Source organism: Heterodontus francisci, chromosome 42 (assembly GCF_036365525.1).
Source record: "Heterodontus francisci isolate sHetFra1 chromosome 42, sHetFra1.hap1, whole genome shotgun sequence".
In the NCBI taxonomy this organism is placed as follows: Eukaryota; Metazoa; Chordata; class Chondrichthyes; order Heterodontiformes; family Heterodontidae; genus Heterodontus; species Heterodontus francisci.
Window position 1 is genome coordinate 27,307,858 of NC_090412.1, and position 17,052 is coordinate 27,324,909.

The 17,052-nt window shown below is 45.9% G+C and overlaps 1 protein-coding gene across 2 annotated transcripts in view; it reads left to right on the top strand.

Moving 5' to 3' along the window:
- The window catches only part of LOC137355286 (annexin A7-like), an 85,836-nt gene extending 81,360 nt beyond the window's left edge, over positions 1–4,476 (top strand). For both annotated transcript variants that reach the window (XM_068020242.1, XM_068020243.1), the window contains exon 15: positions 1,920–4,476. In XM_068020242.1, coding sequence (XP_067876343.1) covers positions 1,920–2,042 — 123 coding nt within the window. In that variant the 3' untranslated portion in view covers positions 2,043–4,476. The remainder of the gene's footprint in view (positions 1–1,919) is intronic.
- Positions 4,477–17,052: the final 12,576 nt, after the last annotated feature.

The window sequence follows — 17,052 nt, forward strand, 5'->3', positions numbered from 1 at the left end:
TAAGGTTCTGTACAGCTGCAGCATGACTTGCCAATTTTTATACTCTATGCCCCGAATGATGAAAGCAAGCATGCCGTATGCCTTCTTGACTACCTTATCCACCTGCGTTGCCACTTTCAGTGATCTGTGGACCTGTACGCCCTGATCTCTCTGCCTGTCAATACTCCTAAGGGTTCTGCCATTTACTGTATACTTCCCACCTTTATTAGACCTTCCAAAATGCATTATCTCACATTTGTCCGTATTAAACTCCATTTGCCATTTCTCTGCCCAAGTCTCCAACCGATCTATATCCTGCTGTATCTTCTGACAATCCTCATCACTATTCGCAATTCCACCAACCTTTGTGTCGTCCGCAAACTTACTAATCAAACCAGCTACATTTTCCTCCAAATCATTTATATATAATACAAACAGCAAAGGTCCCAGCACTGATCCTTGCGGAATACCACTAGTCACAGCCCTCCATTCAGAAAAGCACCCTTCCATTGCTACCCTCTGTCTTCTATGACTGAGCCAGTTCTGTATCCATCTTGCCAGCTCCCCTCTGATCCCGTGTGACTTCGCCTTTTGTACCAGTCTGCCATGAGGGATCTTGTCAAAGGCTTTACTGAAGTCCATATAGACAACATCCACTGCCCTTCCTTCATCAAACGTCTTCGTCACTTCCTCAAAAAACTCGATCAAATTAGTGAGACACGACCTCCCCTTCACAAAACCATGCTGCCTCTCGCTAATTTCGTTTGTTTCCAAATGGGAGTAAATCCTGTCCCTAAGAATCCTCTCCAATAATTTCCCTACCACTGACGTAAGGCTCACCGGCCTGTAATTTCCTGGATTATCCTTGCTACCCTTCTTAAAGGAACAACTCGTCACAGAATTCCCAGCCTCTGACCTGATGTTGTCGCCACAATGTTTGTGGCTGGTCCAGTTCAGTTTCTGGTCAATAGTAACCCCAGGATGTTGATAGTGGGGGATTCGGTGATGGTAATGCCATTGAATGTCAAAGGGAGATAGTGAGATTCTCTCTTGTTGGAGATGGTCATTGCCTGGCACTTGTGAGGCACAAAAGTTACTTGCCACTTATCAGCCCAAGCCTGGATGTTGTCCAGGTCTTGCTGTATTTCTACACTGACTGCTTCAGTATCTGAGGAGTTGCGAATGGTGCTGAACATTGTGCAATCACCAGCGAACATCCCCACTTCTGACCTTATGATGGAGGGAAGGTCATTGATGAAGCAGTTCCTGCTCCTGTTCACTGTCCAGTGACTCTAGTGTGGAATTTCCCAGAGATCAACCAGCACAGATCAGGAATTGGACTTGAGACCATTGGATATGTTCGTCTCAGTCCCCACCCTGTAGTGTTTCAAGAATTATACTGTTCGGCTCACACCTTGTATAATGTGAAGAAGCCCTCCGCTGTATAAACTGCCCCCCCCCGCCACCTTTTCCCTCAATGAGGGACAAATTGTAGGTGAGGGACAAATTGTAGGTGAGTGAGCAACCCTGGTGCATGTTTCTCATGTATATTGTATCAGCTGGAATCTTCATTTTATGCAGTTCTGCCATTTTGATTTCTTAAAGTTGCTTTTCATTTCACCAGTCTTATTCTGCATCAGCGCTGAGGTTTTACGTTTGTGTTTTGTACCTGTCCATTACCCTCCTGGGTACCTGTCCTTGGCTCATGGATGAGTACAGCCTAACACCTGCAGTCTTTTCTCTGCTACTCTCCTCACTACTGCAGTGCTGCTCATTCTGTCCTGGCGTCTTCAGTTTCTGTCCCTTTCCACAATGTACACAGTAGCTATCTCATTATTAGTAGTTATCTCATTCTTTTACATTTAGAAGCACACAAGAAATGTTACCTGTGTTTTTTTCCCCTGAAGTGTTGTTTATTTCCTGCTCTGCATTATCCACAGATTGACCTTGTTCAGGTCAAGCAGGCGTTTTGGGAGAAGTACCAGAAGAGTTTGCGTACGATGGTGGAGAGTGACACCAGTGGAGACTACAAGCGCTTGTTGCTGTCGATTATTGGGAACTAAGTGTAAAGCAATGGCTTCTGGGTGACTTAATTAGTCTCTTAACAACTTCATTGATCTTGAATTCATTAGTGGGCAGAGAAAGAGACAATATTAATTCTCTGATCATCATACACTTTATAAATTTATATTGTAGTTAAAAATAATCTCCACACAAAGTAGCAGTTGCTTTGCTGGTTAGACTTTACTCTCCAGCCGTGCCTGTATGATCTGGGAAACCCTTACTGCAAATGCTGCTCTCTGAAACCATCGGCTTTCTGCCCTGTCAGTGCACCCACCTAGCATTGAGGGGGACAATCTGCACAGTCGCTTTCCTTAATGGAAAGAACAAATCCAAGCTTTTGGAATAAATTTCCAAGACTTACATATTGTACTATTTTACATTGAGTGGTGTGTGTGTGTGTGGGGGGGGGGGGGGGTTCCCTCTCACTATTGGCCCAATGTAGGTGTTCAGATAACAAATGCTGAGTAATGATTTGTGCCACAACCATAAGATTTTTCTCCATGAATCAAAAGTTTGCCGATTCTGCTTTCTATTTCATATTCTCTGAGGGCCCGCCTTCGGTTCGCCCTACAAACTGCCCATGACCCATCAATGCAATTAGATTACCTGCTTTTAACATTGCTGAATTCCTTTTCCTCCCTTTTAACTTGTTCTGAGCATGTCTGGATGTCCCAGCTACATCAAGTAGCTTAGAGATTTCAGTACTACCTCAATTGGTGCCCGCTGCCAGTAGACAATCTCTGCATTTTCTCAATCTGATCAGTGCATTATGTTGAGCGGTTTGGACCTGTCTAATGTGAAGCAATATTGTCTCTGAATTCTGTCGGGTAAGGGTTTGTTACAAATTGGGAATACTTCTGAATGAAGCTTGTACAACATTGTCCCCAGTTGCTGCGGTGTTATTCTGTCTCTATAAGCTTATGTGGCCCTGCAGTTTTAACTTTTAAAAGATTGCACTCCCTGATGTAGTTAATGCATGAAAACATGTTTGAACTCCAAATATGAAGCTGATCACGGCGCAGTGCTGCTGGTTTGGATACTAATGGTGGATGAACTTCTTGTGCCTAGGCGGGGGGGTCCGCTCACCAGGCCCCCACCTGCCTCCATCTCAACAGGATCCCATCTTTCAGTTCAGTTTGGCTGAATTCTGCAAAGTGCTCTGATTTCCACAAACTGTACGTGAATGACTGTCTCTTGGAAATCATTGCCTTCCTCCCCATGTAACCACCCACTGCTTTGTGCTCCACTTGCTTCCTGCTGCGTTTGGACTAAAATGAAATAAAGAATTCTATATTAAAGCCATATATTCCTCTGCAGCAATATAGCCCCAGTTTATGCAATGTGTGCCTTGTATTCCAAATGCAAATTTAGATTCTTTATATTTCTAGTATAGAAAACAAAGAATATAATCCCTGTACTTGCAGTTTGAGTGTGATTGTAAATGTGTTCCTTTTACAGCAAGGGTCCATGTGGAGTGTGGTGTCCCCGTCCCCACTGGACCTGATGCCAAATTTGCCATAAATTGATATTTTTGTGAAAGTCTGATGGATATTTATAGATTGCCAAAACTAGCGCTATTGTTTCCAACCCTCATTGCACTTAGTTTAAATTTCTTCTGCTTATTTGGACAGGTTTTGACCAACTCCGCCCCCACGCACACAGCCTGAGCAATCACTTCAGGGAAGAGTTGATCAGATATGTTTCTATCCCACTTCCCAGCTCCACCTGGGCGCCCAGTCAGTGGCTCTCGGCTCAGCTGACTATGCAAGGCACAGTGTTAAACAAGCCCTGATAGAACATGGGAATGTGCTTTGCTGGGGTGCTGCTCTGGGACTCTGTGCCAGGCTCCAGGTGATGAAGCTCACAAATAAACCTGAGCTGAAGAAATTTTTGTGCTTTAATAAACAGACACTGCTCGGGGAAAATGAGAATGGAAAGAGTTGGCAGGTCTCCGTGGCCTAGCAATTTCTCTGTTCAGGGTTGCTCTCCAGTGACCCCTGCTGGAAAGCATGGCAAGGGCAGGATTCTGCTTGACACTGATTTACTCTATGGTGGAATAGCCTGTCAATGTGCACTATCAAGGCTGAGCCCCAACAACAGGGGTGCTGGAAATTGGCTTTCCCCACAGACCTGTGAGATGCTGCAGCTCTAACCTGCCCAGAACCGAGAGCCACATTGAATTAAGTTTAAATGTGTGTAAACTTTGAATTCCAATTTATCATTGTTCAACTTCATGTTGGATTATCATTCTCTACAATCATGTTGCCAGTGGTCTCAGTGACATGTTTAAAAATGTCAGTATTGGTAAAATGGAATCGTTGTAAAAACTCCAGCAATGGAAGCACTCTGAGAATTTGTGTTTTCTGTTCCGATGCCAGCTCAAATTCCTGTTTCATGTTTTGCCAATAGTAATGTAATAAAAAAAAAAATGACTCCTTGTTTTGTTTTCTTTCGCCTTTCATGTCTTTATCTGTGCACGTAAGGGAAAATATTGGATGACGCAGAGTTACATCGAGTCTACAGCACAGAAAAAGCCCATTCGGCCCGACTGGTCTCTGCTGGTGTTTATGCTCCACACGAGCCTCCTCCCACCCTCTTCATCTCGGCCTATCAATATATCTTTCTGTTCCTTTCTCCCTCGTGCTTATCTAGCTTCACCTTAAACGTATCTACACTTTTGACCGCAACCACTCCCTGTGGTAGCGAGTCCCACATTCTCACCACCATGGATAAAGGAGTTTCTCCTGAATTCACTATTGGATTTATTAGCGACTATCTTGTATTTATGATCTCTAATTCTGGTCTTTGCCCACATAAGTGAAAATATTTTCTCTCAATCCGATTAAACCCTTTCATAATAGAGGCCTTTATCGCTACCCCTCATCCTGCTTTTTTATAAAGATCCCTAGCCCGTTTAATCTTTCCTGATGGTTACTACACCTCGGTTCTGGTGTCATCCTCGTGAATCTTTTTTGCACCACCTTCAGTGCCTCTATATTTTTCTAATATGGAAACCGGAAACACTCCACAGTATTCTAAGGTTCTGTACGAGTTTAACGTAACTTCGCTGCTTTTCAATTCTATCCCTCTGGAAATGAACCTTGGTGCTTGGTTTATTTTTTACATGTCTTTATTAACTTGTATTGCTACTGTTAGTGATTTGTGTATCTGTACCCCCCCAGATCCTCTACCCCATTTAGATTCTTGCTTTCCAAGCAGTATGTGGCAGTCTTATTCCTCCTACCAAAATACAGCACCTCTCCCTTATCTATGTTGAAATTCATTTGCCAATTACATACCCATTCTGAACTGTTTCTCTCTTCCCTCCACGGAAACATAATTCCAGGGATGGCGTGCAGACACCTTGTGCTGCTCGCATCTTCCATGTACCACAGAGTCCAATCCTGTCTCAGTGCTGACTGTATTTGTGGAAGAGCTGAATGCAGCCCCCTAGTTTACCAGTAATCCTTTGTACCTGTTAGTTTATTCAGTATCTGAGACATGATGGGAGGTGGTGGTGGGGGGGGGGCGGGGGGAGGTGGTAAGGTTTGGTGTCTGGTCTGTGCAGAGTTAGCTGAACCCAGTCATGGTTATGGGGTATTACAAATGGGCTCCCCTCAAGAAGCTACGTGACTGGCAATCCTGCTTCTGGGTGTCACATGTCTCCTGAGAACAGGGCCAGATTGTGCTGTGATGCCCCATACAGTCGAATGGCCTACCAGCAGACTCTGTCCATGTTCAAACTTGAATGAGGTACTGCAGAGTGGCCGGTGCCTGAGGAAACACCACCTTCCGGAAGGAAGTCTGCATATAAAAATGGTGATTAAAAGAACAAAAGTTGGGCAATTTGGCCTGGATTTTGAGAAGTCCTGCAGTCAAGAGTAACAACATTCCTCCCCATCTCCTTTTATGTCACAGCAAAGCAAACTGCTTCTGAGCAGTTAGTAATCTAGCTAAAATCTCAAGGCTCCTATTTTTCTTGCGGGCACGCCCTCCTCTTTGCTGCAGTAATGGACTGTGCTGCTGTTCTGCCCAAGGGCAGGTCCTCTGTTCTTTCCCTCCACGCAGGAGAGATGAGCATGTCTAGGGGTGAGGGTATATGAGGTGGTTTCCTGTTGCTTTCCTCAGACCAGAACAGACATTGAATTGGCACTGTTGACTTTGTTCTGAACCACGCACTCTCTATCTCGCCAACTGAGCTACCCAGTCACAGTGAGGGACATCCCTTCTTAATATAATCTTGGGCATTCTGTTGCTGCTGACCTTCGGATACTGAACAGACTGGCACAGAGCCCAGGCCTGTGCTTTGCCCAAGATACTGTCACATTTCAACATCTCAAATGTATGTGCATATAGCAACTACCCCGAATATCATTGTCCCTCAGGGAATCCTGGTATGGGAGTCTGATATTTCACAAACTCTCTCAACTTGTCCTTCAGCTTTGTAAGCTAAGAAATTATTCCTGATCTTGGATTCCTGCCACTTTTTGTTGTTGAAGTCAGCAGGAAATGAGAGTGAACTGTGATCATCCCAGCTCCATCTGCTGCCAGATCGAGAGCACATTTTAACAGAGGGTCCGAGGGCTGTGTGAATTAAATGACGGAACACGCTCTCTCTCTCTCTCTCTATCCCACTGAGACAGAGTATAAATAGGAAGCAGACCTTGAAGCTACTGAGCAAAGCTCTCCTTGGAGACAAAAAAAAACTAATAACTTTATTTTCCCGTCATCCCTGAAAGCAGCAACTCGTCCAAGGCTGAGATAGAATGAGAATTCTTAGGATTCTAGGCACTGAGAATATGCAGCAGCTCCCGCGGCCTGCCCCCCCCCCCCCCCCCCACCCCTCCCAGACAAGCCCCTTCCCCACACCCATGCAAATGCCCCCACCCTCAAACGCTGCCTCCTCGTGCACAAAATCCCCCAGACACATCCACACGCTTCCGGATTTGCATGAAGTCATTTTGGGCAAGGGTCCATGGGCTCAACAGACCCAGTGCATTATTCCGCCCCCGTGTCCAGATCCAGGTGTTGCAGCATCTGGTGCCAAGCCTAAGTGGATCATGTCTGTACCTGATGCCAGATAGTTATCAGAAGATTTATTGATCAGTTGCTGGCCATCTACAGGAGGGTGGGGGGTAGTCACTGGGTGGGGGCCTGAAGCAGGAACTCCTGCTGTTAATTACCCCATCCCACCCCCTCACTGAGGAGCAGCTCCAGTCTGTCCCACACAGCCACTGAGACCAGCACAGGTCAGGAAGGTGCTAGGATTCCCTAGTCTGGGCAACTCATTACCCCACTGGGCAGTAACTTAGTACCCCACTGGGGAGCAACTTCACACACCTTCTGGGTGAAATTGTTCTTGGGCGATAGTTATACCCTGCCTAACTGACATCATTGGAACAGAAAATCAAATGCGGTATGAAACGTGCAGTCAATTCATTATCAGTGTCGAAGACCAATTTCATCCCAATCGTTCTTGAGAGGCTGTTGTTTTTTATTTTAAATTGAGTCGTACAGCATAGAAAGAGGCCCTTCGGCCCACCGCGTTCATGCTGACCATAATGCCTATCTATACTAATCCCACCTGCCTGCATTAATTCCATATACCTCTGCCTTGCTCATTCAAGTACTCAGCAAGTGCCTGGAACTTGCTGCCGGGGGAGGTGGTGGAAGCAGGTACAATAGCGACATTTAAGAGGCATCTTGACAAAGACATGAATAGGATGGGAAGAGAGGGATACGGACCCCGGCAGTGCAGAAGGTTTTAGTTTAGACAGGCATCAAGATCGGCTTGATCCTACACCTATCTGTGATTTCCCTACATATATGCTCCTCCAATTCCCTCTGACTATTGGGGGGGCCTATAGTATAATCCCATCAAAGTGATCACCCCTTTCTTATTTCTAAGTTCTACCCATATGGCCTCGCTAGATATTCCCCCCGGGATATCCTCTCTAAGTACTGCCGTGATCTCCTCCCCAGTAGTGCAACTCCCCCTCCTCTCTTACCTCCACCTCTGATACACTGGAAGCATCGGTACCCCAGAACATTGAGCTGCCAGTCCTGCCCATCCCTCAACCACGTTTCCGTAATAACTATAATAAGATGTAAATGTTACTAATTTTTTTGGTGATTTTCTCCCTCGAGGGATGTTCAATTCCGGGGAAGGAACCACTTTGCCATTTTTCTGGTCCAGGTTCCTCAAAGCCTGCAGACATTAAACTGGAAATACCCACAGTCACGTCAGCTCACACTCTTAAACAAGCTGTTGGAACAGACGGTCACCCCAGCAATCTGAGTTTTCAGAAGGGCATTAATTGGGTAGATAGGAAGAAATGTTTTGCTTAGCGGACGGGTCAATAACCAGGGGGCATAGACTCAAGGTAAGGGGCAGGAGGTTTAGAGGGGATTTGAGGAAACATTTTTTCACCCAGAGGATGGTTGGAATCTGGAACGCACTGCCTGAAGGGGTGGTAGAGGCAGGAACCCTCACAACATTTAAGAAGTATTTAGATGAGCTCTTGAAACGCCATAGCATACAAGGCTACGGGCCAAGTGCTGGAAAATGGGATTAGAATAGTTAGGTGCTTGATGGCTAGCACAGACACAATGGGCTGAAGGGTCTGTTTTTGTGCTGTATAACTCTATGACTCTATGGCTGGGGGAGGTGATGGGGGGGTAAGGGCAGTGGGCTGAAAATCTGTGAGTATGGAGAAAAACAGCAAGTTCACTTGGTCAATGGAGCATCCTGTCGTGTGAATGTCTTACGAAGAAAGGTTGAGGGAGCTCGGGCTTTTCTCATTGGAGTGAAGAAGGATGAGAGGTGACTTGATAGAGGGGTACAAGATGATGAGAGGCATAGATAAAGTGGATAGCCAGAGACTTTTTCCCAGGGCGGAAAGGGCTATCACCAGGGGGCATAATTTTAAGGTGATTGGAGGAAGGTTTCGGGGAGATGTCAGAGGTAGGTTCTTTACACAGAGAGTGGTGGGTGCGTGGAATGCACTGCCAGCGGTGGTAGTAGAAGCAGATACATTAGGGACATTTAAAGCGACTCTTGGATAGGTACATGGATGATAGTAGAATGAAGGGTATGTAGGTAGTTTGATCCTAGAGTAGGTTAAAGGTTCGGCACAACATCATGGGCCGAGGGGCCTGTACTGTGCTGTACTGTTCTATGTTCTCTATGTTCTAATGTCGCCTGTCCCTATGGTGACATCTTGGTTGGTGAAGAAGCCAAGAGGTCCAGGTTTCTCCATTGTCCCTCCCCACTCTCCCCAGAAAGAAGTTAAAAGTTCCTCCAGCCTACTTTGCAAGGAGGAAGAATTAAATAATTGTCAAAAAGGAAAGGAACAGTTTTGCCTGGTAACTCGAGGACACAGATTTAAGATAATTGACAAAAGAACCGGTGGCAAGATGAAGAGAATCTTTTCCCAGAGTGAGTTGTGATCTAACATGCGCTGCCTGAAAGGGCGGTGGAAGCAGATTCAATCGTAACTTTCAAAAGGGAATTGGATACATGCCTGAAGGGAGAAATTTGCAGGGCTAATGGGGAAAGAGAGGGATTAATTGCATAATTTTCAAAGAGGCAGCACAAGCATGATGGGCTGAATGGCCTCCTTCTGTGCTGTATGATCCAATGCTGGGGGAAGGTTGCCAAGGCTGCTGAGTGCCTGGGTATAGGAACTGTTCCTGCCCCAGTATCAAACTCAATGTGGGAGTTTCTCAGGGACCTGCCCAGTGACTAAGGAACTCAAAGTGGTGAAAATCTATAATGAGGCAAACTGACACAAGGACTGAGTGATGTGGCATCAAAAGCAGGATGAGCACAACATCAAAACTGCAGTGTTCCTTCTCCAAGCCCAACCCCCACCCCCCCCCCCCCCCCTCCCCCCCATCTTCTAATGGAAGCGGTATACTGGAGCAATAGTGCAGGATTTAAATCATGCTCGGAGATTGAGAGGTTGCATTTGATGACGAGGAAGCAGATTGTTGACAACCCGTCAGTTCAGTGTCAGGCTGCTCAGCAAGTTGGGTGAGCTGTAAACTTGGGGCCCTCCTAGTAACAAACTCGAGAGCGGCAAACAGATTAGCTGACTCAGGAGGGGAAACTGTGGAAGAATTCAGTTCAGAAATTCAAGCCCGCTGCTGTTAGAGCCATCAACAGGTAGCCTGGTCCTAAAGTCATTACAGATAAATCCTTCACTGGGAGAGGGAGTTGGAAGACGATTGAAAGTGTTAGCTGTTACACCTAAACAATAATGCTGTGACCCAAACACTTTATATGTTCAATAGACTTTAGCATTGCCAACTCTTGTTTAGACGTCTTCTTGGAGATTTTATTACATGACTTCCCTTCTCTAACCACCCGTCCAGTTAAACAGCCTTTTTATTCCACCCGCCCCCCCCCCTCCCCTCCAATATTATCATAACTAATAAATTATAAAGTTCAAAGGAGCTGCAGATAATTTTTAAAGCCTCTATGATTTCTCTCCTGGGTGGTTTGCTCACAGGAGATTAATCTTCAATTCACAGAGATTCCAGGACAATCCTGGGGGGGGTGGGTGGGGAGGGGGGGGGGAGTTGGCAACCCCAGCCGGCTTGCAACCTGGAAGTAGATGGGAGGGATCCATCCCGTTTTGTTGATGTCGAGGAGTCTTATGTTGTCGGTCATACGCACACCGACTGTTCTGTACTATAATCTGGAAGTATCCCGTGCTTATTTCCAAACAATGAATGCACCAATCGATAATTCACTTGCCCCTGAATCCAGACACCGCATTCCATCGGTTGCTCCAATTACCCTGGGGGCGGCTGTCACTTGGGATCGCCTTCTGGCACTTTGTCCTCCTGTGACTATTACGTAGGTCCAGATTTTGCACATGGAGTGACGGCAAAACAAGGAGCAATACAATTGATCAGAGATGTTCTTATCTGTGATTCACACAGTGGGAATAGTGGGGCAATGTGAGATGGCAAGGGCAAGGGGTGGCCGTGAGTATGGATAGGGGCGTTTATACGAATGGAGAGATAGCGAGGAAGAGATAAGGCAGGATAGGAAGGCAGTGAGCTCAGAGGAGAGACAGCATGATGAGCTGAGATGGAGGTTGAAATCACTGAGGAAGTGCAGAGGCTGAGGGGAAAGCGGGGAAGATTACAATCACACACAGGGACTCTGATTGGCAACTGATGTCAAAGGCGTTCACAGGTTTGGGTGTTCCGGTGTCAGTGAGTTAATTGCTGGATGTTGAGCAAATGGTGATCCAGTATTAAATTGTGCTTTAATATGGTTCACTATTACAAGGGAAGATTTCACTGCCACGCTGATGTTCCACATACACAATCTTGATGGCGGTTGGAACCCCCCAGTGAGAAAGGTGCAGACAGGGTGGCTTAGTCCCAGTGGCAGAGGCTTGAGATTCTCTATGGAAACCCTTCTCGAGTTAAGCTTTGGGAACCGCCCACTGTTCCACAGTCAATATTTATACTTTGTTTCAAATTCCCATGAGAGGCTATAATCCAAATGTTTCTGCAGCAATGTTGAAAGCTCTGAGCGAAGAGGCACTTGTCTGAAGGGATTCTGTGTCACTAATTTTCAGAAGGCCAGAGTGTGATCAACATTTAATTTACATATTGATGGATCCTGATAATGTCTTAGTGCGGGTAATCTTTCTGTTCCACTGCTCCCACTGGCTGCTGGTGAGCTCTCGGCAGAGTCTCCAGACAAATGAAGTTGTTGTCTTATGCCAATGACTGCCTCTGCATGTTGGCAACAACAACTGGGCAAAGATAGAGTTATTCTGTTCTGGGTATAGCAGGAAATGTGCTGAAACATTTCGTGAACCTGAGCTAAATTAGGCAAATCACTTGAGACTTGTGCTTCGACTGTGACAGTGATCACAAATCGATTATTGCATTTTGCTCAGTGTTTAAAGCTTTGGACAGACACGGGTGGGGCCAGCCTAACCCAAGCACCAGTTTACTAGAGCAGTGCAGCAAGTTACAGCAACATGTCTCTTCCCATTACACGATGTACTGCATTCGACTGACAATAAGCCATAGTACAGGCTGACTGCAGCAGAAAGCCTTTTATTTCAATACTTTGGGCTGTATTTGCAGCCAGGTCACAGAAACATACATGCCACCCGTCAGTTTGATGACAGCGTCAGGCACACTCTCGAGTCTAGTTGGTGATACCCTGCACACTGAATATATAATTCACATAATCTGGGCTGACACTTCAATGTAGCACAGAGTGCTGTATTGTCAGAGGGTTGGTTTTCTATATGAGACATTATACTGAGCCTCTGCCTACTTACAAAAGCAAAATACTGCAGATGCTGGAAATCTGAAATAAAAAACGGAAATGTACTCAGCAGGTCAGGCAGCACCTGCGTTGAGAGAAATTAAGTTAGTGTTTAGGACTGTGACCCTTCCTCAGAGCCCTGCCTGCTTAGGTGGACATTAAAGTACCTTTGACACAATTCAAATAGCAAAGAATTCTCCCAATGTTCTGCACAATATTCATCCCTCAAGCACCATTTAATGGGATCTTGCCATGCAAAAATTGAGCACTGCGGTTGCCTACATATCAACGACGACACTTTGAAAGTGTTTCATTGGCAGAATGGAAAAAAATCATTAATGGGAAATGCTAAGTCTCAAAGGAATGGTTCATAATGTATCCTAGTAACCAGATTTTAATACAGAGTTTGGGGGAACAGTGAAGCTAGATCAGATATAGACGCCCCTGTCATAAACAAGGCCAAAAGGAAATAATGGTCCACAATTTTCTGGGGACTTGAAGCATTGTAACAGCAGAACGACATCAGAGGGACTTCTGAATGGCACCAAAGAAGAAATTATAGAGTAAGTGACATAAGACATTAATTACGCCACTCCACATTTTCCTGGATTTTTAGACCACTCCACCCTTTGTTTTCACTGAAAACAGCGAGATGGTAATCATAGCTCCGCCTTCATTAACATCAATGGTAATTGCAAGTCACTATTACTAAAAATAACAGTCTAAGTAGCACAGCAGCACAATTGGTTGTTCCAACATCACTATGTAAAACAGAGAGCTGAAGTCAGATACACAAGAGCAACAATTTACATTTATATAGCACCTTTAATGTGAAAAAGCATCCCAAGGTGTTTCACAGGAGCATCATAAAACAAAGTATGATACCAAGTCACATAAGGAGATATTAGGTTAGATGACCAAAATTTAGGCAAACAGGTAGGTTTTAAGGTGCGCCTTAAAGGAGAAAAGTGAGATGGAGAGGCAGAGAGATGTACTGCACAAAGTGAGCACAGGGGTGATAGGGGAATGGGACTGGGTGCGAGTTAAGACACAGACAGCAGAGTTTTGGACGACCTCAAGTTTACGGAGGGTAGAATGTGGGAGACCATCCAGGAGTGGATTGGACTAGTCAAGTCTAGAGGTAACAAAGGCATGAATGAGGATTTCAGCAGCAGATGAGCTGAGACAGGGACGAAGTCAGGCGATGTTACGGAGTTGGAAACAGGCGCTCTTAGCGATGCATGAATATGAGGTCGGAAGCTCATCTCGGGGTCAAATGTGACACCAATGTTGTGAACAGACAGGTTTAATCTCAGACTGTTGCCAGGGAGAGGAATGGAGTCAGTAACTAGGGAGCGGAGTTTGGAGTGGGAACCGAAAACAACGGCTTCAGTCTTCCCAATCTTTAATTGGAAAAAATTTCTGCTTATCCAGTACTGGATGTTGGATAAGCAGTCTGATAGTTTAGCAACAGTGGAGGAGTTATGAGAAGTGATGAGGTAAAGTTGGGTGTCGTCAGCGTACATGTGAAAACTAACGCTGTGCTTTCAGATGATGTCACTGAGGGCAACCTGTAGATGAGAAATAGAAGGGGTCAAGGATAGACCTTCGGAGGACACTAGATGTAACGGTGCAGGAGCAGGAAGAGAAACCATTGCAAGTCATTCTCTGGCTACGACTGGATAGACAAGAATGGAACCAGATGAGAGCAGTCCCACCCTGCTGGACGACATTGGAGAAGTATGGTGTGGTCAACCGTGTCCAAGGCTGCAGAAAGGTCGAGGAGGTCGAGGAGGGAAAGTTTACCTTTGTCACAGTCACGTAGGATGTCATTAGTGACTTTGATAAGAGCTGTTTCAATACTGTGGCGTAAACCTGATGAAAGGGATTCAAGCACGACATTCTGAGAAAGATGGGAATGGATTTGGAAGGCAAACAATATGTTCAAGGACTTTGGAGAAGAAAGGGAAGTTGGAGATGGGATGGTAATTTGCAAGGTTGGTGGGGTCGAGGGTTGTTTTATTTTGAGAAGTGGGTGATGACGGCAGATTTGAAGGCAAGAGGGACAACACCTGGTGGCAGAGAACCATCTATAATATCACCTAACATGGGGACCAGGAGGGGAAATTGGGTGGTCAGGAGTTTAGTGGGAATAGGATCGAGGAGGTGGGTCACGTGGACAGGATGAGCTTGGAGAGGGCATGAGGGGAGATAGGAGAGAAACTAGAGAATGATGTGAGTTCAGAGCTAGGGTAGGGGAGACATTATAGAAAGTTTGGCCCATTGGCCAAGTGGAATGGAGGATAGTGGCAGAGGCAGATGGTCTCAATCTTAGTGAGAAAGAAATCCATGAGCTCCTCACACTTATTGTTGGAGGTGAGGGTGAAGGAGGCAGGGGAGATGGATTTAAGAAGATGGTTTGAAGTAGAGAAAAGAAGCCAGGGGTTATCTTTGCATTCCAAGATGATCCTGGAATAGTGAATAGTTTTGGCAGGTGAGAGCAGGACCCAATAGGTGGTCCAGCCAGATCTGGCGGGGATGGCTAAAACAGTTGTCCGCCATATCCTTTCAAGTCTGTGTCCCTTGGACTTAATGGAGGGGAGATGAGGGCCATACCGGAGGAATGGCCAGGGTGAGAGAGACTGATCTTTTTATTGGGGATTAGGGCATCAAAGGTGCAGGTGAGGGTGCAGTTGAGCAAATCAGCAGCTGTAGAAATGTTGTGGCAAACGGAGGGCCAAAGGCTAGATAGTTGAGAATTTGAAAGTGCTCTTGTAAGTGAATTGCGGCATAGTTTTTTCCAGGGAGGGAAACGGAATGAGGTAGGGTTGGGGCGTAAAAAGGGGATGTGGGTGGACACTGATATAAGGAAGTGATCAGAGATGGCCTTATCTGTGATTGATACGATGGGGCTAGCAAGACCATGTGAGATGGCAAGGTTGAGGGGAGGCTGCGAATATGGGCCAGAGAGTTAACATGGAGGGAGAGATTTAGGGAGGATAAGAGGGCAGTGAACTCAGGAGAGAGAACACGATGAGTTGAGATGGAGGTTGAAATCACTGAGGATGAGAAGTCGCTCAGTGCAAAGGCTAAAGGAGGAAAGCAGGGAAGATATCTTGGTGATGACATTTTTATTGTACTTGAGATGGAGGTAGAGAATGAGGATTTTGAAAGGGAGGTGAGAGGGGTGGAACGAGGTGAGGAGCTCAAAGGAGGATAAAATGCCAGAGGAGTAGAGGGTCAGACCAAGGTGTGATCTGGTGATAAACACCACACCAGCACTGCGACAGTCTTGGTGGGGCAAATGGTGAAAGATGTAGTCTGGCAGGAGAGGCTTCATTAAATGGCAAGATGTCATCATCCTTCAGCCAGGTTTCCATTAAGGCCATGACATCAATGAAATCATCCACAATAAGTTCATGGATGGCAAGGGCCTTGTTCACAAGTGAACGGGCATTCTGGAGGGAGATGTGTGGAGGGACAGTGAGAGCTGATCCACTGGCAGAGTCCACAGGGTCAACACTGTGAGGGGTGAGTTCAACAGGAAGAAGATTGGCAAGATTAGTCCCCAGCGGGTGCATTGGGCGGCAACGTTGACGAGAGGGTGGGATGGGGCAATTGGGGTTGTTGCTCATAATGAAACAGCGCCGAGTGCCTCGATGAGCCTGTTGGACGATGCCAAGAGAGAAACAGAAAACTGCAGGCTTATTTAAATAGTAATTCAAGCTTGGCACAGCAGCAAGAAAGCATGAAGGGTGAGGAAAGGGATTCGAATGAAGAGTCTCACCTGAATTGCAGCTGCAACGACTATCATCGACAGCACAATCCTGCCCCAACAGTTCTTAGCAAACAAATTACGCCTTTATCAGAATCCAACTGGTATATAAGGCAAAGCACATTCCAGTTATCAATGCATAAGCAGCAACTACATCCATCCATGGTCATACTCAGGCTCCACACATGTATTCTGAAAATATGAATGGTGCCCAACCCAGCTTGGAACACTAATTTTGTTAATTATCCTTAGAACAAAAGGTTGATTAATTTGTTGATAACTATGTTTGAAATCCATAGTTAAAACTAATGGTTGATTCATTTCATAGATTCAGAGAATGATTACAGCACAGAAGGAGGCCATTCAGTCCATTGTGTCTGTGCCAGCTCTCTGCAAGAGCAACTCAGCTAGTCCCGTTTCTGCCCTTTCCCATAGCCCTGCAAATCTTCTCTCTTCAGATAATTATCCAATTCCCTTTTGAAAGCCATGATTGAATCTGCCTCCACCACACTCTCAGACAGTGCATTCCAGATCCTAAACACTCACAGAACCTACCTCCACCACACTCTCAGACAGTGCATTCCAAATCCTAAACACACACTGAACCTGCCTCCACCACACTCTCAGACAGTGCATTCCAGATCCTAAACACTCACAGAACCTGCCTCCACCACACTCTCAGACAGTGCATTCCAAATCCTAAACACACACTGAACCTGCCTCCACCACACTCTCAGGCAGTGCATTCCAGATCCTAAACACTCGCTGAACCTGCCTCCACCACACTCTCAGACAGTGCATTCCAAATCCTAAACACACACTGAACCTGCCTCCACCACACTCTCAGACATTGCATTCCAGATCCTAAACACTCGCTGAACCTGCCTCCACCACACTCTCAGACAGTGCATTCCAGATCCTAAACACT